This window comes from Salminus brasiliensis, chromosome 15 (assembly GCF_030463535.1).
Source record: "Salminus brasiliensis chromosome 15, fSalBra1.hap2, whole genome shotgun sequence".
Taxonomy (NCBI): Eukaryota; Metazoa; Chordata; class Actinopteri; order Characiformes; family Bryconidae; genus Salminus; species Salminus brasiliensis.
The window spans coordinates 28,923,881-28,947,840 of NC_132892.1; the positions used below are offsets into that span (position 1 = coordinate 28,923,881).

Here is a 23,960-nt window from a genome sequence, read left to right on the forward strand (position 1 = left end):
ATGCTATTATGCTCAAATTAATTAGTGGATATGAATGGGTTAAGGCTACCAGCTCCATCTTCTGCTTTGAATTTTTATCTTCTGACTGCGATTGTGTCCAGTCTTGTTTATTAGACAATAGATGCTTGATTGCAAACGTCTAATCAAGTCTAATCGACTGGCCTAGCTTATAAACGGTGTATATCGGTGCCGTCCAAAGAAAAACCTGTATCTCCAATTGTTGTCCGTGGTTTGAACCCTGTAGCTGTTTCTGTACACTGTGTCAATAATTCTGGATAAGTGGACCATTAGAAATGCTTTAAATGACTTATAATGATTAAACTGTAATTTCAAATTGACTTCCATTCAAAGCTTAAACTATTTTTGCCTTTTGTTGTAAAGAACCATTTGAAGATACACATTCCTCTTTGGGAAGTGCATATTTCTACTGTAAACGAACCTAATTCTGCTAAGAAATATGATTTCAATTTAATTGTAGAGTTTTTTAGTTAAAGTTACTGCCGTAGAAACACTGTGGAATTTTAAGAATTGCAGCATTGAATTGTTTCTGGGCTGTGAGGGCCTACAGCTTTTTCACAGGCCCGATTCAAGGACGTCTGGGATTGTTCGGAATCGTTGAGAATTGCCGTTTGCGTTCGTTCCGCCGTCTTATTCATAAATACAAAAACGTGACAACAAAAAAGTGTGAAGATTTTGGCAGTTGTGCTACTAAAAGCGAGCTGTCGAGTGCGCCCCCCCCCCCCTTCAGCCAAGCCACCCACATGATTTTTTACTCCGTTCCTGGCAGGCGAAGCACCACACACACTCACACACACACACACTTGCACGCAGAGACAGAAGAAGCAAGCAGCGGGGCGAATAAGCCCTTCGTGCTGAATTTTCCTCTGTTCCTTCTCTTTTCAAACTTTTATCTTTCTCACATTCTCACTTTTTTCTGTTGTTTTGAAGGAAAAAAAAAACACCATGGTCTTCTAAAACGAAAGGTCGCTGGTGTCACCGGGCGAGTGTGTCGCAGAGATAAGATGGGCTTTTGTATATTAAGTTTAAGTTTGAATGTGAGAGATACACTTGAACTGTGAGAGAATTAAGCATACAGAGTTCAGAATCCTGACAGAGAAGAAACTCGGGCAAAACCAACTTTTAGGTTTAAGAGTTTAGGATTTGATTGATTTGATTTGAACTCATTTTTAGCAAAAGGTACTGTGGTACTGTGCAGAGGTTTTAGGCATCTGAGCACCTTATTCTAAACCATTTATCTCATAATTGAAAGACAATATTTTTGCTGAAGAAAGTAGTGAGATCTTGTTGGTGAGCTAGTCTGAAGAACAGAGCTCGGTTCCTCCAGGTTTCTCCTGGACGCCCCCCAGTCCAGCCAGCACAGCGTGGAGGATGTGTTCAACTCCATCAGCAGCAGCAGCAGCAGATCACCTGATTTACCATCATTAAGCCCTGATTTACCACCAAACCAGGTGTTGATCTGAGGAGAACTCTAAATAACACTAGACTCCATGAGGAGAACTTTGAAGATGTTCTAATGATGAACACAGGGATGGAGAACCACCACCACTTTCTGTAGTGTTTATTCTAATATGAGTGTTTTACTGAGGAGATCAACACTTACTGCCCAGATAAGGAGCTTTTGCATTGTATTTTTTTACAGGTGACTAAAACTTTTGCACAGTGCTGTAAATGTACGAAAATGATCCTTGGATTTTCAAACTATTGGAGCTGTGATTTAAATGTATTAGTTGTAAAACTGTAAAACTTCTTCTTCTAAACATATTAAACTTGTTTTGAAACTACAGAAAATACATATTGCTATACATATTTATCACAAATGTCTTGAAGTAATAGTTTACACTAGAGCTGGGTGATATGGAAAAAAATAATAATATCACAATATTTAAATACATTTTTTACGATATATATTTATATATTACAATATTTCATCATGTAGACCAAATGCACCAACCACATAAAATTGCATAAAAACTGCTATCTAAGTATTCTCACATACTGAGTACTGTGATTTTTACATTCAATTAAATACGACTGATAACACTCTTTGTGCAGTTAATCAATGATCACAATACACTCATAAAAGCATATTGTGTAGCACAATAACAAAATTTGTCATGATACGATAAAATATTGTCATATTGCCCAGCTCTAGTTTAGACCATAAGACCATTTAGACCATAGTTTAGGCTGTAGTTTTTGTCTGATACAGGCCAGGATTGGCTTTTAAGCACATAAAACATAATTTTCTGAGTGAAATTAGGTCTAAAAGCAAGTAAATAAATACACGTTTCATAGTTTAGAACTTAAAATCATTTACTTTAACTGCTTTTACAGCTTTTCTTTAAAGTGTATCCAGTTCAGCTCAAGGCGTTGGTTGAAACAATCAGAGAAAATGATCAAGTCAGTCCAATCAGTCTTATTTAAATACACTGTGTTTTCTCCATTGTGGAAGTAAACTAAAGTAGCTTCGCTCAGTCAGTATAAAATCAGTATAAATAAACTCTAAACTGTTTGTTTTGACACTAGTGATTTCACACTGCACTTTTGTGAAACCAAAAACTGGGTCCATTCAGCAGCGCTGCGTCTTTACAGTAATCTTCCACCACTCTTTATGCAGTGCACCTTGGTGAAGGCAGCCGTTTCCCTGGCTTTTAGAAGTTACAACGTGGAAGAAAAGAACGGAGAGCGTTCTCTTTTATTACTCTAGACCTTGCACTTGATTGCAGTGCCCTCCTCTTTGTGGCTTACTGCCCCGAGGTGCGGTGGCACCCTGGGAGCACGGCATATGCTGCTTAAACTCGTTGCGGGGATTTAGCTAGATTAGATCTCCCGATTTGAGTCCGCTCATGCTAGCGATTTGCCTGGTGGATCATCGGGTCACTGCTAATGGATTTGTGCTTTGTCACACGGTTGTGACAATGTGGCAAAAAAACAGAACACTTAATAGAAACAGAAATGGGTAAATTTGTTTTATTTACATAAATAAAATGCAATACAATTATTGAAACAATATATAAATATAAATATATAAACTGAAGCTTAAAGTTAATAATATTGAAATGTTAAAATCATATTGTCTTCAAGATTCTTTGTGATATAGATTTTGTATTACAGTGTTTCTAAAACATATATATACAGTTTATTTGCCCTATATGTCAGACATGTCTGTGTTTAGGCTGTAAATTAATACATGATATTAGAATAAATGCAAATGAGCCCTACTGCAGTGGTTAATAGTTCAGAATTTAATATATGCAGTATATAACCACATAACAATATATACTATATACATGTATCTGTCTATCTATATGTATATGTATATGTATTTATATTTGGAGAGAGAGAGAGTTATAGACGGCATATTTTATATGTATATACAAATACATTTCAATTATATACGCGTGTGTGTGTGTTTTGTCTGTAAAACATTATATAACCTAATATGACTTAACAATGCAGTGTATATACTTAGAAATGTATGTCATAACCATGTTTGTCAGACTTATGTGCAAGAGTTCATTGCATCACAGAGGGAGAGAGAGAAAGAAAAGTAGAGATGGAGTGTGTGTGTGTGTGTGTGTGTGTGTGCACATGGCTGCACTGGTGAGGAATATGTGTCTCCCTGCTTCTTTGTTTGTGTGGTGGGTCTGATGGCAGCTGCTGGTTTGGAGGGTCTGCAGGGATTTCAGCCCTGTGTGTTCACACAGCAGTCCATGCCAAGGCTTGCAGGGAGAGAGAGAGAGAGAGAGAGAGAATGAAGGAGGGATGGGGGAGGGATGGAGAGAGAGAGAATGAGAAGGGATGGAGGAAGAAAGGGATTTAAGGGAAGGGGCAAGAGTGAGCCAGCGAAAGAGAGGGGTAAAAGGAGAACAGGAAGGAGGGGGTTAATTTCGGATGACAGGACGGTGTGTGTGTGTGTGTGTGTGTTGGCTGAGAAGCAGTTGAAGGTGTGTGCAGTGAAAGAATCAGTAATGGACTGAATTGAACTTGATCACTTTAACATGAATAAAGTATTAGGCAGTAATTTTGGGGAGCTGTAGGTTAGGCCCGGTTTTAGAGGTGCACAGTGGGCGGGGTTAGAACCCAATCGAAGCTTCTGATTGGCCCTGGACTCTGCAGCTTGGAAGTTGCTAATTTGGCAAAGTGCAGAGCCAACCCACCGACTGATTCGCATACAACCCTCCCTCTCTGTCCCTCTCTCTCTCCCTTTCTCTCTCTCTCTCTCCCTCTCTCTGTCTCTCCCTCTCCCCCACCCATTCAGCCCTTGAAGCGTGCGTATTGGTTGAGCATATTGGGCGACACTGTGCCAAATAGGTGGGCTCAGGCTGGCGCTGGCACACTCGCAGGCGATGGTGAGGAAAAGAACGCTGAGAGAGAGAGTGAGTGAGTGAGTGAGTGAGTTGGAGAGAAAAAAAGGGGAAGAGAGAAGCGTCAGGCGGGTTGGCCAGCGGACGTACGAGCGCTCATCCAACATTGATTTCGGTCCTCTGTTCTCTCTCTCTCTTTTTTTTTTCGGCTCTTCATTCTCTCCTCTTCTTTTGCTTGTCCCGTCTCTCTCTCTCTCTCTCTCTCTCTCTCTCTCTCTCTCTCTTCTTTCTCTTTCTGTGTCGCTCTCCCAATCTCCCTCTCTCCCTCCCCCCCTTTCTCTCTCTCTCTTTTCCACGAGATCTAAACCAAGATCACTTTTGCCAAACATTTTTTCTCCTTGTTCCGATATTTCCGCACTCTACTTTTCGCAATATTTATTTTTTTTGCGATTTCGAGCTTTTTTTACTTCTCAACATTTTCCGTGCAGATTTCATTTTTATTAACTTTTTCTTTGCTTTCCTTTTTCTTGTTTTTTTTATATTAAAATGTAATTTTTTATTTTCCTAGTCTTGAATTTCCTGACGCACGTTCAGCCCGATATTTCTTTTTCTGTAATTCCGTGTATTTATTCTCGTAACCGTGTGATTTTTAGGAAAATTGTATTCCTCACCGTAGCGATAATTAGGACATGCGGTGCTGACTAGAGCCGGGAGAGGATCCACTCGGCTTTTTGTTTTTCAGGTTTAGTTGGGTTTTTTTTTTTTCAAGTCGCAGTGCAGTTTATGATGAAAGTGCAAAATGGTAACTACCGTCATTTTCTGCTGATTTTGGTGTTGCATGTCTTGCCTGAGTTTGTCTCGTGATTGTGCAGTGTTGTGGTGAAATGTGTTGCACGGCAAAACTTGGAAAGTGATGGAAGATGCTTGAGTTATTTTGTGCTTTAGTTCGGGAACACAGCGTTAAATGGGGTAGAGTCAGTTGAGGCATTTCACTAAAACACCAAACAGTACAGAAGAGTGTTTTATTAAACACCAGATAGTACAGAAAAGTGCATTTCCTTAAAACACCAGATAGTTAAGAACAGTGAAATCTACTAAAACACCAAATAGTACACAAGGGTGCATTTCACTAAACACCAGATGGTACAGAAGAGTGCATTTCTCATAAACACTAAAACATCAGATAGTACAGAAGAGTGCATTTCTCCTAAACACTAAAACATCAGAAGGTACAGAAGTGTGCATTTCTCCTAAACACTAAAACATCAGAAGGTACAGAAGTGTGCATTTCTCCTAAACACTAAAACATCAGAAGGTACAGAAGTGTGCATTTCTCCTAAACACTAAAACATCAGAAGGTACAGAAGTGTGCATTTCTCCTAAACACTAAAACATCAGAAGGTACAGAAGTGTGCATTTCTCCTAAACACTAAAACATCAGAAGGTACAGAAGAGTGCATTTCTCCTAAACACTAAAACATCAGAAGGTACAGAAGAGTGCATTTCTCCTAAACACTAAAACATCAGAAGGTACAGGAGAGTGCTGATCATATTTAGTTATGAACATAAATTCTGGTTCAGAACTAGAAACAAAAATTTTAGCTATATGCTAAATAATTTTGTAGCTATATATTAGCTATATATATTTAAATTGCACTAATTATATATTTAAATTTGACTAAATAATCAATAATAAAATTATAGTTTAATTCTATTTTCAGAAAAATTCAGACTTTTAAAACTATTTGTATAAAGGCATGACTTGTGTTATTTGTTAAATGGTTCGAAATTGTATAATATCATAAAACAAGATTTATTTATCAATAATTTGATTGAAAATTCTTTCTAGGGCCCCTGTGTGCTAACTTTTAATTAATCAAATTATTTTTCCATATATATTCTATATATGGCTTCTATATTTGACTTATAATTGAATATTTATAATTATAATTTAATATTATTTAATGTAATATACTGTGTGTAAGAATATTATACTACATACTTTTATACTATATACTTTGTCTGATTGTCTGTAATTATTTTTCCAGAGCAAGAAAACAATCAGTAGGTGCTCAGATAACTGTAATATTCTGTAAAATCGTAAGGAACAAATGTAAACGCTGTAAAAGATGCCTATATATATATATATATATATATATATATATATATATATATATATATATGTGTGCGTGTGTGTGTGTGTGTGTGTGTGTGCGTGTGTGTGTTGTATAGCTTCATGCCTCTCATCAGGCTCCCTCATTCCGTCTCAGTGGCGGCACGGACAGCACAAACCCCAGTTTTGCTCTCCTTCGTCTCCGTAAATCGTGTTCCCGCAATGCTAACGCCTTCTCTCCATCTCTCCTCCTCCTCCTCCTCTTCTTCTCTCCCACTACCATTCCCCCCCTCCCTCTCCTTCTCTCCTTGTCCTTCCTTCCAGGATGAGTTCCATCCCTTCATCGAGGCGCTCCTGCCGCACGTGCGCGCCTTCTCCTACACCTGGTTCAACCTGCAGGCGCGCAAGCGCAAGTACTTCAAAAAGCACGAGAAGCGCATGTCCAAGGACGAGGAGCGCGCAGTCAAAGACGAGCTGTTAGGCGAAAAGCCCGAGATCAAGCAGAAGTGGGCCTCGCGCCTGCTGGCCAAGCTCCGCAAGGACATCCGGCCCGAGTTCCGGGAGGACTTTGTGCTCAGCGTGACGGGCAAGAAGCAGCCGTGCTGCGTGCTCTCCAACCCCGACCAGAAGGGCAAGATGAGGCGCATCGACTGCCTCCGACAGGCCGACAAGGTGTGGAGGCTCGACCTGGTGATGGTCATCCTCTTCAAGGGCAGCCCGCTGGAGAGCACGGACGGGGAGCGGCTGGTGAAGTCGCCTCAGTGCTCCAACCACAGCCTCTGCGTCCAGCCGCACCACATCGGTGTGTCCGTCAAAGAGCTGGACCTCTACCTGGCCTACTTCGTCCACTCGCCAGGTTAGTGGAGACCTCAGCAGACGTTCGTTCGCAGGTAGTGCTCAGATGAGGCTGAATTAGGGCTGGGCGATATTGGTCACACTCGGTTTCATTCAATTTCACGAGATATCAGACTTTCATGACATCAGGTGATGATGTTTAAGGTAGTATTAATTATGCTAATGAATAAAAAAATAAGTTCTTCCAGACGTCTGCTACTGAACCTGAGCACAAAATAGACTGAAAAAAGACCCTTAAACTCATTGGCAATAGGAACGCTAATTTATGGGAATTATATCATGGCTAATATATGAGTAATTGCTATAAGGAAAAGTAAAACTGAACAGCAGTATCAGTATCATAGACGATATATCGCCCAGCACTGAATTTCAGATCATATAAGGTCAGGTGAAATCTGTACTCTTTCTTCTTCTCCTTCTGTTTCTCTTTTTCTACATAATAAATACATGAATGCATACATACATACATGCACTCAAATATACACAAGAGACAGACATCTGTGTGCACAAAAGTACTATTGCTGTCATATGAAAACCTTGTAAATAGTATATCTATAAGTTAAATTGAGTTTAGTACAGTGTAAAAAGCAGATGGTGTTATTGAAGGGTAAAACAGCAGTCATGGCTTTCTTATGAGGGATATGGTATGTACTGTATACTAAATATAATAGTATATTCAGTATATCCTGTAAACAGTATATTACTGTAAGGAGTAGTAAAGTATATAATAGTATATATATATATATGAAAAAAATTATAATACAAATATTACTGACATAAAAAATACAAAAATTGTCTATCTATATTATCTATCTGTATTATCAATAATGAAGTACAGTGATTTACTATATATATATATATATATATATATATATATATATATATATATAGTAAATACATTCAAATATCAATATATTCAAATATCAGCAAAATCAGACCAATAGAAATGCTCCAAAAGACTGCTCTGTTTTAGAGATGATTAGATGAGGTTATATATAAATACACACACACACACATTAGTGCTAGGCGATATGACCTCAGTTAAATATCATGATTAATTGAACATTTTACCTCAATTACAATTAATGAACAATTATATAAGCTGGTCAGTTGGCTCGGCATTTGACTGTCCAACGTCACAACGTCATCTGCTAAATGCCATAAATGTAAATGTAAATGTAAATATATATTTAAGTAAAAGGAGAAGCAAAACTAAACTTTAATGTAATATCTTGCAGATCATGTAATAAAGGTTCTCACAAAGTAAATTATGTTCAGATAAAAAGAAAGTAGAGATACAAGCTTTTGATTCAATGGCAAAAAATAAAGCTGTGCACATGAATGGCTGTGATCACTCCTTTTGCCCACGGACACTGGGGACGGACACCCTCAGTCCTCACTACAGTCCAGTCACACCACACACCACAGTCTTTTATTCCATCTTTCTCTGTAAAGTGAACATAGCCTGTCATAGCCTGTCGCTGATCTCCGACTGTGAGTTCTCATGATGGTGCATGATGATGAAAGCAGAAGCGCACAGAAGTTCCCATCTGATTAAAAACACCAGTGACAGTATGTGTTCTCAATGAGGTTTTCCGAGTATGCTGAGTGTGTGCGCGCGCCTGTGTGTGTGTGTGAGAGCATGCTGTTGTACTTGGCCTGATACCGCTGTGTTGTGTGTAGTAAGTGGCCAGTTTCTCAGTCGCAGCCCACTATCTCATTGGCAGTGTGTTTCGGAAATGTGTGTATGTGTGTAGACGCTGGTGTGGTTTCAAACATTCACAGCCAGATATCACCGCTCTCGTTTCCCGCCAAACACTGTCTCAGCGCACACGCACGCGGACGGACACACACACTGTGAGTGGCCAGACACACTCCCTCATTATGACTGGAACCAACTCTGTGTCAGTGCTGCTGCTGGACCCGTGAGTGTTTGTGTATGTGTGAGTGTGCGTGTGTTTTGTGTTGATCTAATGGATCTCATTCTACATAGTTAAGAAATCATTCAGAGGAGATGGATGAAGTAGCAGAGGCACAGAGCTGATGTTCTCATGCTGGTCTTATTTCTCCTGTTTATTCAGGCCGTGCGACAGAGGTCACATTCAGCCCTCTTATCTTGTTTGTTTGGAATACAAATAAATGTAATAAAATGTTTCATTTAAGAACGGGACAAAAGTTAGTTAGTCTACACTATTTAATAATTTAATAAAGATTACTTTGCTATAATATAGTTTACAGTGTACATATATATATATATATATATATATATCATTATACATATAACTATCTGTATATCTCCATGCTCCAACCATCTATCTATATAAGCAAATAGCAATAATACAAGGTCCAACAGCAATATGTAAAATATACTAAATATACTAACCATGATGAGTGGACCAATAGAAATGGCCTATATATATATTTTCTTTTTATGATATATATATATTTTTTAATGATATATTTATCTGCTTTCTCTTTATTTTTGGTATTATTATTAACAGGGAAGTGATATTATAGTGACATCAGTTTGGGTAGATAACTTGATTACATTTGGCTAATATAAATATTATACATACACACATATATATATATATATATATATATATATATATATATATATATATATATATGTGTGTGTGTGTGTGTGTGTGTGTTTAGGTAGTGCTGGATGTCTACACTAAAATTTGTTTTACTGCATTTCCAACTCTTATTTTAATATGTGCATGACAAATATTGGCACTGACCTGGAATTCCCATTTTAAATAATTAAGTAATGCACCCAAACAATCAACAGCTTCCTGGAGCAATCCTAAAACGTTGATTGATTTTTTTGTTTTGATTTGTTTAAGTTGGGGTCATGGAGCATCACAATTGATCATGTACACGAAAACGATCAGATATTGGCACTGGCCTGGAATTCCCGTATTGGCGCAATATTAATTGTCGCCAAATGTCGCCAAATCGATTCTGAATCCAGGAGGCTGTACGGATGGTGTTAGTTCAGAATGTCCCATCCTCTGTGTGAGCTCTGTTTGAGCTCTGTAGCTGAAGCTGATAGGTAATTACAGTGCGTATTACACAAAGGACAGCGCTCTCCATTGTGATGCGCAACCAAACGGAATTCTACGCACCATTTCACTTTGAACTGAAATTTGAATTCAAACAACAAAGACCCCAAACGTTCCACAGCTTCTCCGAACATTCTAGAATTTTCACGTAGCTGTTTTTTCTTCTTCAGCTGGAGCATGACATCACAATAGAGGCCTTAATTATTACACAGAGCCGAACACACAGTGCGAACCACAGTGAGCCGAAGTGAGCGTAAGTATAGCCATTAAGCCATTATGGTGCTTCTGTACGGCTCGAGCCTGACGTAAACACTGCAGCAGCTCAGGTTTCGAGCGGGTTTCGTTTAACACTTACCTGCGGCAGTGCCCATGCCATGCCTGCCAATCTCTCTCTCTCCCTTTTTCTCTCTCTCCCTCCCTCCCTCTCCCTCGCTCGCCCTCGCTCAGTGGCCGGCAGCAGGGCTGGCCGCTGCGCTGCCCGTTCAGAATGTTAGCCGCAGTCGCCGGCGATGCTGCCGCGCTCTCTCTTATCTTATCAGGCTAATCCAGCGCACCCCCGCTGCTTTTATCGGCCTCCAAATAGCCGCGGTCGAGGCTGGCACCCCGCGGGCAGCCATGCAGGACCCCAGGGCCTGCCGGCACACCGTGCCAACACCTCGCCAACTTTAGCTCCACACACACTTTCACACACAAACACTCCCAGAGAAAGCATTTTCTAGGTCTTTCTGTGGCTTTTTTAACCGCTGACTGGTTTTGTTTGTGTGTGTTTGTGTGTGTGTGTGTTTGTGTGGAGGTGATTAAATGTTAAAAGTCCTGATAAGTTATGTTGACTCTTTTGTGTTTTGTCTGTTTTGTTTACACAGTTTTTACAATTACCCAAAACACAGTTCCATTTCTGCGACTTTTTTCTGCTGCTTTATTTATTCCTGAGTGTGTATGTTTGTGAGACAGAAAGGAAAGCATGCGCGAGTGTTTTTGTTGCTGTTGGTCGAGTGAGCGGTTTATGCGTCGCGAATGTGGAGCAGCGCGCTCACTTTTGTTTGTTTGTTGGCTGCGCTCTTTGTCATCGCGATTGTTTATTTCTTTTGTAAACATTTTGTTTAGCGCCGCTAAACGCGGCCTTCATTGTCAGTCTCGCATAGCGAGCGCTCCTCGGTGCCTTTTGTGTGCCAGCGAGAGAGAATGAGAGAGAGAGAATGATGAAGAGAAAGAGAGAGAGAGATAGCGACAGGGAGCGGGGACTGCAATTGTTCTGGTTGGCACAACCTCAGCGCCTTTGGTGTGGGAAGATGCTTCTTACTCCAGCTTTGTGTGTGTGTGTGTGTGTGTGTGTGTGTTTGTACTGCTATAGGGGAACACTCTTAGCCTCAGTCTTCACTAAGGCCACACTTTTGTCTCATTGTTTAAAAAACACACTTCTTTAGAATCGTGGTTTTTAACTTATGAACAGTTTCGCTGATTTCTGATTGACCCGAGATCTTCCTAACCCCCATTTCAGACTCATCTGCATCTACGACCTTCTTCTGAAGGTCTCAGAGAGCTCTTTGGACTATTAATAATTGCTATATGTATACTATATATGATTTAAGTAGATGTAAATTTCATATTTTGATAGCACTTTGTTTTTGATGGTCCCTTAGAAGTTCTTTGTTGATGATCAGCTTATGTTTAACTCATTCACCTAGAGCAGGGCAATACGGCAATGCTTTATCTTTTATACATTATGATATACCTTTCTAGCATATCATAGATATCATCAGTCCTGTTTCATTGGATGTGATGCAACAGATTTTGAATATAAATGACTATATTAAGTAGTTGGTTTTATGAATCTGACTCTACTGATGTATTTTACTTGCATCTCAAACCTTTGCACTAAATATTGTGTGTCTGATGATATTATTACCACCCCTACATTCACCTACTTACCTGTTAAATGCGATAAAACGTGTGTGATTAATTATTTGAAATATACGTCTAAACCTCAACCTGATACTGACCTTAACCTCAACCAGTACCTAAACCAACCCCCTGCCCAAAAAAAGATACTAATTGAGAATCAACTCAGTTCTAAACAGTAGTTTAACAGTCAGAGCATCTGTTGATAATCTGCGATCTGTTCATATATCTTTTATTCTTAATCAAATTGGGATTTTATTTAATGTTACATTTCCAGTGTGACAAAAAATCTGGAATTTAAAAATGTCAAATCTCACCTTTTTAACCATGTGAAACTTTTTAATCAGTGTGTATCATTGTGGTCTGAGAAACTCGGGCCCAAACTTGGGCTGCGATTTTGTAGAGAATTAATATGAAATATATATAAATTAATGCATTAAAATAGATGAAAAAATAAGAACAGAACTCTAATTTAGTAATATAGTCTATAAACCCTAAACCTAAACTAATCACTAACCCTAATTTTAAGCTGAAACCTTGCTCTTTTTTCTTTTTTAATAAAGCTGTAGTTCAAGTGTAAAAAAAAAAAGTCAACATTTTCATATTTTATCCATTTTTCAATGGGTTTTGATCAGGGGAGCTCAGAAATCATACAGGCCAAAGGAAAATTCAGATATAATAGGCATATACAAAGCAGTCAAGGGCTTCATGTTGAATATGTGAGCTCAGTCTCAGCATAACCGTCAGAACCGGTGGTTCCACGCTGTCCTGTTCAGGGCTTTAGTGGAGAGCAGGAATGGCCGAGTGGTTCACCGTAAAGGAGAAATGCCCTGGTTCTGAACACAGAGGAGCAAATGAGCTTTTAGGTCCAGGCTTTTAGTCGTGTTTGGATAGCTGCACCTTTTTTATTACCGATGATGTGTCGCTCTCATTATTCTACCGTATTTTAAACGTGTTTCTTGTTAAATCCGCCGCACAGGAAATTTGGAGTCACACTGCTGAGGAGGTGTGAAATGTGCGGCTTCGGCCATTTTAGGATTTTTCCTCCGCCGCTCTTCGACTGTTCCGAACGGTGCCAAAACCGGATTTTGGAACGCTGCAATGCCCGGGGGGAGAGAGAGTGAGAGCGAGCATGCACGAGAGAGAGAGAGAGAGAATGACGGATAAGGAAATGAATTAGAGCAACTCGATTAATTTTTTGGAGAGAAAGCAGCTCATGTCTGCGCTACCGCCCCCAAACTCAAACTAGATTTGTGGTTTTAGATTTTGTCAAGGGACGAAAAATCCCCCTAAGAATGATCAGTGACTTTTTAAGGCTGTTCCCAGGACGAATATCCGGACACATTATTATTATTATTAATATTAGTGTTATTATTATATACTGTATATACACAATTATTTAGAAGGACGAAAAACAGAGAGAGAGAAAGAGAGAGAGAGAGATGGTAGAGTGACATTACTGGAGCTTTATATACTGAATAGCTAGTACAGAGCTCTCTCTCTCACACATGTTTTTTTTTATGCATTGTTGGGACATGGTGTCATGTTCAGTATGTACAAAATATATGTATATAATCAGTAATGTGTATATAGTAATCAATATATGTATAAAAATAATAGTAGATAAATTGATATAAAATCTAAATATGTAGATAAATAGAAATATAAGTGTATGTTTAATATGCCCTGCATGTGTGTGTGTATATATATATATATATATATATATATATATATATATATAGGTGTGTGTGTGTGTATAAAAATGTGTATTGGCAGGAACCTGGCGATACACGTCACCATATAGGAGTTTTGCTTCAATATATATACAGAAAGCAAGACAATATTTTGTCATTTTTTTTAGAAACTTATATAGAAAAGTATAAAAACACCCAATACTTTGCATAAAGTATAATGCTTTTGAGAAATGATACAGTATTGCAAAACATATCACATGGTTTCATGTATTAGAAATGTGTATATTTACACATACATACATGAATCTAATAGTACTAATATTTACATATGCTTTTGAGTTATACCGTATGTTTTATACCGTATGTTTTAAATGTATTAATATATATATATATATATATATATATATATATATATATATATATATATATATATATATATATATATATATAGAGAGAGAGAGAGAGAGAGAGAGAGATAGATAGATAGATATACAGTAGAAATCAAATATATATGTAACTATTAGTACTACTATAATAGTATTACTATTATAATACATTGTATTTATATGTATACAAGTATTTATATGTATGGAGCTCTTTTACAGAAAACATCAGTATCTTTTGTCTGATTTTGTAGGTTACCACTGCCTTTCTCAGGACATAATTCAGCGGGCACACACACACACGCACACACACATGCACACATACACTTGCAAGTTCCTCATCCTGCAGCTTAAATGTTTCGTGGTCACTTCACTGAAAGGGGGAGATCAGAGCGGTCGCTGATTTACCGGCTGAGCAATTAGAAAAGAGAGCAGCACAGGCAGAAAGAAAGGAGAGGAGATTTCTGTTGTTTGGCTGCGGAGCAAACTGTAAGCCTGGAGCAGCAGCTCTGCACCCTGCTGTGGTTCAGAGCAGCTCGCCCAAACACACACTCACACACACATACACACGGGGCGGCACAGACAACGACACGACAGGAGAGCCGTTTCCATTTCATGTCAGTGAGAAGTGCGACCGGCATCTGAAATTGATACACACACAGGTTGAGTTTCACACTTAGAGTGTGAGTGAAGCCCTGAATAGCTCCCCTTGAGTTTTTGTTGCCGTCTTTATCGTTCTTGTTAATGCTGTTTTATTTCCTTCTCAGCAGGAAACACAGCAGAAACCCACCAGCAGTAGCACACTCTCACTGCACTGTTTGTTTAACCCCTGTCACTGCTCAGCCATGCTCATGTCCACTTCTGACAGACAGTAAATGGGCACGTTAGATAAGGGGCACCCCGTCTGATTTGATCTTCATGTGATCAGTACTGAGAGATGGCCTGAAATGTGTAGAATTGATTAGAACATGGTTAAAGAAGCATTCAGGCTGCGTCCCGATTGCGTACTACACACTAATGCTATAAGGTTTAGACTATGTACTTACTTTCTTACTAGTTTACTAAATAATAACGTACTAACCCATGCTGTACTAACAGGAAGTGATGAAGCGTTGCTATGCCAACAAACGACACTGCAGGTTCGCCAGCTGCTGATGCTGCTATCCCTCCTCCCTTTCCAATACTAGTGTCCATCGGAACCACACTCAAAAATCAGCCATAACATTAAAACCACCTACCTAAGATTGTGTAGGTTCCCCTCATGCCATCGTGTCAGCGTCTCTGACCTATCAGGGCATGACCTCCAGGCCATAGCCAGCTTTAACTTTCCAACAATTTGTGCTACAGTAGCTCTTCTCTTCGAGCTAGCCTTCACTCCTCTCTAGTGTCAATGAGCCTTGGGCACTCATGACCCTTTCCTGCCTCTCCTGAGCCTTTCCCCACTTGTCCTTCCCTTGGACCACTGCCACTACCGGAAACACCCCACGAGACCTGGTCCTGATGTTTTGGAGACGTTCTGACCCAGTCAGTCGTCTAGCCCTCACAGAACTGACTGTTTCACTGCAGCCATATGCCACCCCTTGAGAGGTGCTGTTTGTTATTCACGTCACCTGGCGGCGGTTTTAATGTTGTGGCTGATCTGTGAATATTACATACTACGCAGTCAGACGCTAGTTAGTGTTACTGATGCGTCCCCTTAGTCTGGTTTACTCTTGATTGATGTTGAAGTGAGTGGTGAGGATTGCCTTGGCCAGGTCCAGAGAGCTCTCCGAGGCCTTCAGGAGGAAGGCTGTAGATGCAGAGGAGTCTGAAGAGAGGTTTAAACAGGTCTGAGAACAGTTAGAAATCAGCTGTTTTTTATATGTGGACTGGGTGGACTGTGTGGATCTTCACTACTAGAAATCTAAAGCTGTAGAAGGTGATCATGTATGAGTTGAAGTGGGTCAGGTTCTGTGTTGTGATGTTGAAGGGTGGCGTGGGTCTGCCTGCTAAACAGATTAGGCCGGCCTCGTCCTCATTCGCTCCCCACTGCGATGTATTTAACACTTCTTCATCTCTCTCTCTCTCTCTCTCTCTCTCTCTCTCTCTCTCTCTCTCTCTCTCTGAAGACTGCTGGAGTGAGAGCTGCCGGTCTGTGGTTCTGTTGCAGATGTCTTTCCTTCAGTTCATTGTGTTCTAACACTGCTCTCAGTTGAGGGTCTTTCAGGGCCCTCTTTGGGCTTCGCTAACAGATCTCGGGCTGCTTTTCCCTCTTTCAGACCCACACAGCGAGAAAAAAGGGCCAATTTCAGCAGCTGAAGTCCTCCCTGCACATGCTCACTGGGGTTGCAACGGTATGAGATGTTCACGGGTTGGTAACCCTCTCCGAAAAGATCAGGGTTTTACGGTACCACTGTATACAGTATTTCACAATTCATCCTCTTGTTGTTGTTATTGTTGTTTTTGTTGTTGTGTTTCTTCCTATTAATATTAAAATAATAATACAAATAAATAAATAAATATTATAATACAAATATGACCCTTAAAGCAATGAAAGCATATGGTTGAACAAAACATTGCTAACTATAGTTTAAACTATTTATTAATTAAGTAGATGCAAAATATCTCCCTTTTTGACATTTTTTTTTTATTATTTTTAATTATGGAGGAATTATTTTTTTTTTCTCCATTAATTACTTAATTGATTGATTGATTGGGTTTTAAAACTTTTCAGTTTGTTTACATTTCAAATTTGGTTGCATTGCATTTGCTATTAACCCCTGACAATTACAACCCCTTACAAGTTCTGTTCAATGTTCTGTAACTTTTATTACAGGATTTTATTACAGGATTACTAATCAGTAACTAGTAAAAGCCAGTAAGCATAGGTGGTTCTGAGGAGTTTAGGAGGTTAAGCAAATGCAAAAATGATAACCATCAATTTCCATACCATGGTAAACCCAAGACCGGCATACTGCTGCAACCCTAGTGCTCACTACACCTCACTCACACTTCTGGGGGGGGGGTTTGGGCTGTCAGATGTTAGCTGTCAGATATTGGCTGGTTGATGGTAGCCGTGATTGGCCTGAATTCAGGTTATCTTTATATTTTGTAATAGCAGACAGAAATACTTTGCACTGAAGTTAATAAATGCAAAAATGTAATTTATAGTTTATTATGTTTGAGTGAGGCGCTGAAGTGGGTCCTCAGACGTAAATTATTTTAGAGGTATTTCCAAACTATCAGTTGTGTTTATTCTGTTTATTCAGGATTACATGCTGAAATCACTTTGCTCTAATTCACTGGACTTTATAGGTTTGAGAAAGTGCACACGAAGGCCCGTTAAACCTGCAAGAGCTTTGCGCCAGGCGCCAACATCATAAACAGGGGAGCGAGAGTTTCTGGCTTTTACGAGGAAAATATGAAGCTGGAAAGAAAGGCTGAGTGTTTGTAGGAGTAGAAACGAGGTGAGGGCCATTGTTGTTGATCTTTTATGTTCTCTGTTTTTTTTTAGATTGTACACTGTGTCCAAATGTTTGTGGACACCCCTTCGAATGAATGCATTCAGCTACTTTAAGTTGTAGCACCCATTCCTCACACACATAGCTTGTCTACTCCCTGTAGAGAAGTACTGCCAATAGAAGAGGAGCAAATAAGCATAAATCTATTGGCACTATGCCTAATGTCAGGCTTGGACTAGAGGGGTATAAAGCCCCCTAGCACCCAGTACTTTTAGGATTACTTGGGGAGTTGGGTATGATGAGGTGGGGTGGTGATCATCCAACATTCTGACCTCAGTAAGGCTGCTCTTGTTGCTGAATGCAATCAAATCCTCACAACAATGCTCCACAATCTAGTAGAAAGCCTTCTTCCCTGGACAGTCAAGACAGTCACTCCAACAAAAGTAGGATCAACTCTTTTTAAATAGTTATAAACCCTTGATTTCAGAAGAAGTATTGAATGAGCCGATGTCCAAATATTTTTGTCCCTGTATGTAAATGTGAATGTTGTATTCAGTGTAGGTGTTGCGTAAAGTGGTGCCTCTGAGATCTCTGTGAAGCTTATTTATATTTATTAGTGTATTTTTTATATATATATATATATATTCAGATTTTCATTTTATTGTAAGATGTATTACTATAAACAGACAAATCTGGATGAAAATAGTTTTGCCTAGATTTAGGGTGGCTTTATACCCTTCTAGATGATTCCTGGCACTGGACATGGTGTCCTGTGCCTACACTGATGAAGCATCAGTGGGCCTCCTTGACCACCTTTGTTGAACATACCAATTAGAAAGACTGTCTGCAAACTTTTGGCCATATTCTGTACCATATACACTTTTCTACCAGCGTATTGAGGTACCAGTATCATGGAAAACGTAGAAACAATGAATGAGCAGGTGTCACAATACTTTTGTCCACATGTTTTTCACCTTTTGACATATGTGAATCTGGGAGTCGTTCTTCATCTTGTGTCCGAATTCCCTGATAAATGGACCAATAGAAATGCTCCAAAATGACCTGCAATCAAATCTTTTTACATTGACTTTCTCCACCTTCTGTAAAGTTGCAGTTTTGTGGATACGAGGTCTTTCGCTCGACAGCAACTCATTTTTGTCTTTTTCAGTGTACTACAGAATGTTAATAGAGACAGCTTCCGTTGTAAGAGGAGAGAGAGAGCGCGTGAGTGAGAGAGAGAGGGGGAAACCAGCGCAGCCTAGTTTGCCATTTTTTTGGCACCCGCCTCCGTGAGCTCTGTGTAGAAGGTGCCAGAAGCTCATCTCTGCCAACCTCTCTCTCCCTGTGATCCTTTCTTTCTCTCCCGCCTTTTCTCCTTTCACCCATTCTGTCCCGCTTTCTCAAGGGGCTCAACCCCGGCCTCACCCCCACCGCCTCGACGTGGTCGCGTCTTTCTGATGCAACAATTAATGGGTTTTCCAGAACGAAGGAAAAAGCAACAATGTACCAAACAATCACGACGTTTCTCAGTGTTTTTATTTCTTAATGCTTTTGTAGAAGATGCAGATCTTCTCACTCTCGCGCTTTTCTCTCGCGCGCACCCTCCCTGTACTGAAAGCTTCAGGCGCCACTTTCCTGTCTGTTCCTTCTATTAAATGTACAAGTGCATTTTGCTACACCCGAAAACATAAAGGGGCTCTTTGAGCAGTGCCATAGAAGAACCGCTTCTGGTTCCATGAAGAACCGAATGCGAGGAACCTTTCAAGTTCTGAAGAAGCATGACTTGATGTAAAGGTTCTCCACTCTCATACTTCTCTGTCACAAACATGGTTCTTAATGGAACAGTGGTCCACCTGGTTCTTCTGTGGCTTCGCTCAGAGAACCCTTTGAAGAACCTTTATTTTTAAGACTGTGAATGTACTCATAAAAACAGAGAAGTGGTCTGACCTAGTTACAAAGCCTTGGATTGGATGCTGTACGGCCGAAAGTTTGTAGACGTCCAGTGTGTCAGTAGAGACTTTGTACCCATTGGCTTCATGCAAGCCAATTTCATTCAGATCATGACAGAATTAGCGAGGTCTGGTACCGATGTTGGATGAATGACAGTTCAGCTGCACCACAGGCCACTGTTTGGGGCTTCGTACCTATCTAGACGATGCCTGGCATTGTACTGGAAATGCTCCAATTGATGGAGCGTCAATGGCCTCACTTTAGCGCCTTTGTTGAATTTACTAATTAGAAGGGCTGTCTGCAAACTTTTGGACATATTGTGTTTATCTTATACAATTTAATAGCAGTGCATTGATGTACCAACACAGCAGACAACAACTGCTCAAGCATTTTTAATACCCTTGATTTTGGAAGAACCAATGAATAAGCAGGTGTCCACATACTTTTGTCCATTTTGCTGTTTTTCACTTTTTGACATAAAGTGAATCTGGGAGTCGTCCTTTACATTGTATCAAATTGTGATGATGAGTGAACCAATAGAAACACTTCGAAATGACTTGGAATGAAATCTTTTTCCATTGACTTCCATTACAGGTTAAAAAGGTTTTTCCTTCTCCTGTAAAGTTGCTTTTTTGAACATAATGTTTTTGCATGACCAATTTATTTAATAGTAAAGATAATAATGATCATAATTTGTCCTTTTTTGTAAGGCAGACCTGTGTTTATCTGGACTTATCATAAAAAAAAAAAAAACACAGAACACTCACATAAACACACCCCCACAGCCCATTCCTGTTTAAGAGCAGGGTGCAAGAAAGAGGCATGGTTAAGGAATCCTTTCTGGTGTATCTTACAGCGAGTGAAAAGAGAGAAAGCATTTGCTGTAGCTGAAAAAGAGTGTGAGCGTGTTTGTGTGTCTGTGTGTGTAGTCGTAGACAACAGGATGTTAAGAACAGCAGAAAGGCTGAGGGAGAATCAGTGCTGGCTGGTGTCTGTGTGAAGAAACGGGCCGGGAAAAGAGTTTGGACACGGATGTAGGCCACTAGGCTCTGTGTGAAAAACCACAACGAAGACGAGGAGGAGGAGGGGGTGGAGGAGAGGAACGGTGGATGAGGCAGGCAAGGGATAGAGTGTGGGGAAGCTAAAGGATGTGTGTGTGTGTTTGTTTTTGTATATTTTTATGTTAAACAGTATCTCAGCTTTGTAGTGAAATTAGAGAAGAGCAGGACTGACCTACAGGGCCTTCACTGTTCTCCTGACTTGGTGAAGCTATTTTTTATATATATACTGTTTACACCAAGTTTTGTTTGGATAGCATCTGAATCTACTTTGACTGGATTACCCTTGTCACTTGCGTCCCCAGTGTGACCACATGAGATCCGATTTTACTTTAGTGGTTTATAGAACCACACCGGAGTTCAGTGAGCTCTTCAGAACCTCCCATTCTTTCACTAATGCGTGGAAGAAAGGCTGACTGCATGACTCCATGACACACATGGCAATGGCATAACTGCATGAAACACCTGAATTCAATGATTAGGAGGTGTGTCCCAATACTTTTGTCCATATAGACATATACAACAAATACAGGGAATATGTATGGCCCCATAAAAAGGACCTCCAGGGTTCGCCACTGTATGAAGGAAAGGGGAGTCTGCCATTGGTTTACACAGATAACAGAACGATGGTGGAGGGGGTCCAAGAGCATTTGAGAGGTAGAGTGACCATATGTATGTGTGCAGAAAGAGAGAGAGAGAGAGAGAGAGTTGTGTGTGTTTGTGTGTGTGTGTGTTTCTGAATGTAGGGCATGCAGGCTGATGTGTATATGCATGTACATGTGTGTGTGTGTGTGTGCTTATGTGTTGTCTGGCACCAGACTTTCCGTCTGGTGAGCAGGTCTAGGCCTCAGGTTGTCATGACAGCGTACGATGGCATTCGCGGTCAGTAATATAGAGTCCAGATGATAGTGCCAGTTTATCAGGAAGTGTGTGTGTGTGTGTGAGAGCGTGTACACTCTGGTTTGCCAGTGGGACTTGGGTGCAAACTAGCCGCTAATTCCTTCAATCACGCCATCGCTGGGTGTAAATTCAGTAAGTGATTTGGATGAAGGACAGCTGAATGAATTTCAGCAGCTTTTTGAGCTCATTCGTAGACGCACCACTGAGCTCCACCGCTTTACAGTCACAAGAGCTTGTGAACCAGCCACATGCCTTCAGATTGAGGTACATTGGGACTGTGATTCATACACAAGATGGACAAAAGTATTGGGACAGCTGCTCATTCAGTGTTTTCTCTAAAATCCAGGGTATTAAAAAATCCTGCTTTTGTTGGAGGAGCTGTCTCTAATGTCCCGGGCTTACTAATAGATTTTGGAGCTTTGCTGTGAGGATTTGATTGCATTCAGAGACAAGAACTTTAGTGAGGTCAGGATGTTGGATGATCACCACCTCAGCTTAAGTATACCACAAGTATGATATGGAGGGCTATGGAGGAAGCTCACTGAGGGTGAAGCTATGGAGGAAGCTCACTGAGGGTGAAGCTATGGAGGAAGCTCATTGAGGCTGAAGATATGGAGGAAGCTCATTGAGGCTGAAGATATGGAGGAAGCTCACTGAGGCTGAAGCTATGGAGGAAGCTCACTGAGGCTGAAGCTATGGGGGAAGCTCACTGAGGGTGAAGCTATGGGGGAAGCTCACTGAGGGTGAAGATATGGAGGAAGCTCACTGAGGGTGAAGCAATGGAGGAAGCTCACTGAGGGTGAAGCTATGGAGGAAGCTCACTGAGGATTAAGCTATGGAGGAAGCTCACTGAGGCTGAAGATATGGAGGAAGCTCACTGAGGCTGAAGCTATGGAGGAAGCTCACTGAGGCTGAAGATATGGAGGAAGCTCACTGAGGCTGAAGATATGGAGGAAGCTCACTAAGGGTGAAGATATGGAGGAAGCTCACTGAGGCTGAAGCTATGGAGGAAGCTCATTGAGGATGAAGCTATGGAGGAAGCTCACTGAGGGTGAAGCTATGGAGGAAGCTCACTGAGGGTGAAGCTATGGAGGAAGCTCACTGAGGCTGAAGATATGGAGGAAGCTCACTGAGGCTGAAGCTATGGAGGAAGCTCACTGAGGGTGAAGCTATGGAGGAAGCTCACTGAGGCTGAAGCTATAGAGGAAGCTCACTGAGGGTGAAGCTATGGAGGAAGCTCACTAAGGGTGAAGATATGGAGGAAGCTCACTGAGGCTGAAGCTATGGAGGAAGCTCATTGAGGATGAAGCTATGGAGGAAGCTCACTGAGGGTGAAGCTATGGAGGAAACTCACTGAGGGTGAAGCTATGGAGGAAGCTCACTGAGGGTGAAGCTATGGAGGAAGCTCACTGAGGCTGAAGCTATGGAGGAAGCTCACTGAGGCTGAAGCTATGGAGGAAGCTCACTGAGGGTGAAGCTATGGAGGAAGCTCACTGAGGCTGAAGCTATGGAGGAAGCTCACTGAGGGTGAAGCTATGGAGGAAGCTCACTAAGGGTGAAGATATGGAGGAAGCTCACTGAGGCTGAAGCTATGGAGGAAGCTCACTGAGGGTGAAGCTATGGAGGAAGCTCACTGAGGGTGAAGCTATGGAGGAAGCTCACTGAGGCTGAAGCTATGGAGGAAGCTCACTGAGGGTGAAGCTATGGAGGAAGCTCACTAAGGGTGAAGATATGGAGGAAGCTCACTGAGGCTGAAGCTATGGAGGAAGCTCACTGAGGGTGAAGCTATGGAGGAAGCTCACTGAGGGTGAAGCTATGGAGGAAGCTCACTGAGGGTCAAGTTATTTAATTTCCCAGAACTTCGTGAATAGTAATAAGCGGACAGACGCCGGTGATGGCCATTCCCTCCAAAAATCAAAAGAAACGACGACAACACCTTCACCAAGGAACGCAACCGAGCAAGTGCTTAGTGGCTCCGCCTCTACAGCCCAATTCATTGTGAGCGATTGGCTTCGATTTAGGCTGGCTCCATGGCAACCGAGTGGTGTCCCAGTAAACCTCGCTTGGGCTGTATCCAAGTGGGCAGTGTCGGTCGCCATGGAGACGGCGGAGCTCGGCTGTTGACATGGCCTTCTTGCGCGGTAAACGGTGCCGGAAGAGTGAGGGGTCCAACCAGAGTGTTCAATTACAGAAAGAGAGAGAGAGGGGGGGGGGGGGGGGGGGTGCGAGAGAGAGTGAGTGGGAAGGGGAAGATAGGACTGGGTTAGAGAGA

At 41.0% G+C, this 23,960-nt stretch overlaps 1 protein-coding gene across 7 annotated transcripts in view; it reads left to right on the forward strand.

Annotated features, from left to right (window-relative positions):
• The window catches only part of nfixa (nuclear factor I/Xa), a 155,491-nt gene that overhangs the window by 54,088 nt on the left and 77,443 nt on the right, over positions 1 to 23,960 (forward strand). For 6 of the 7 annotated variants that reach the window (XM_072657548.1, XM_072657552.1, XM_072657549.1 and 3 more), the window contains one exon: positions 6,766 to 7,297. In XM_072657548.1, the coding sequence (XP_072513649.1) occupies positions 6,766 to 7,297 (532 nt within the window). Of the gene's footprint in view, positions 1 to 4,346; positions 5,131 to 6,765; positions 7,298 to 23,960 lie in introns of those variants that run through there. The other variant, XM_072657551.1, reaches the window with a different exon arrangement.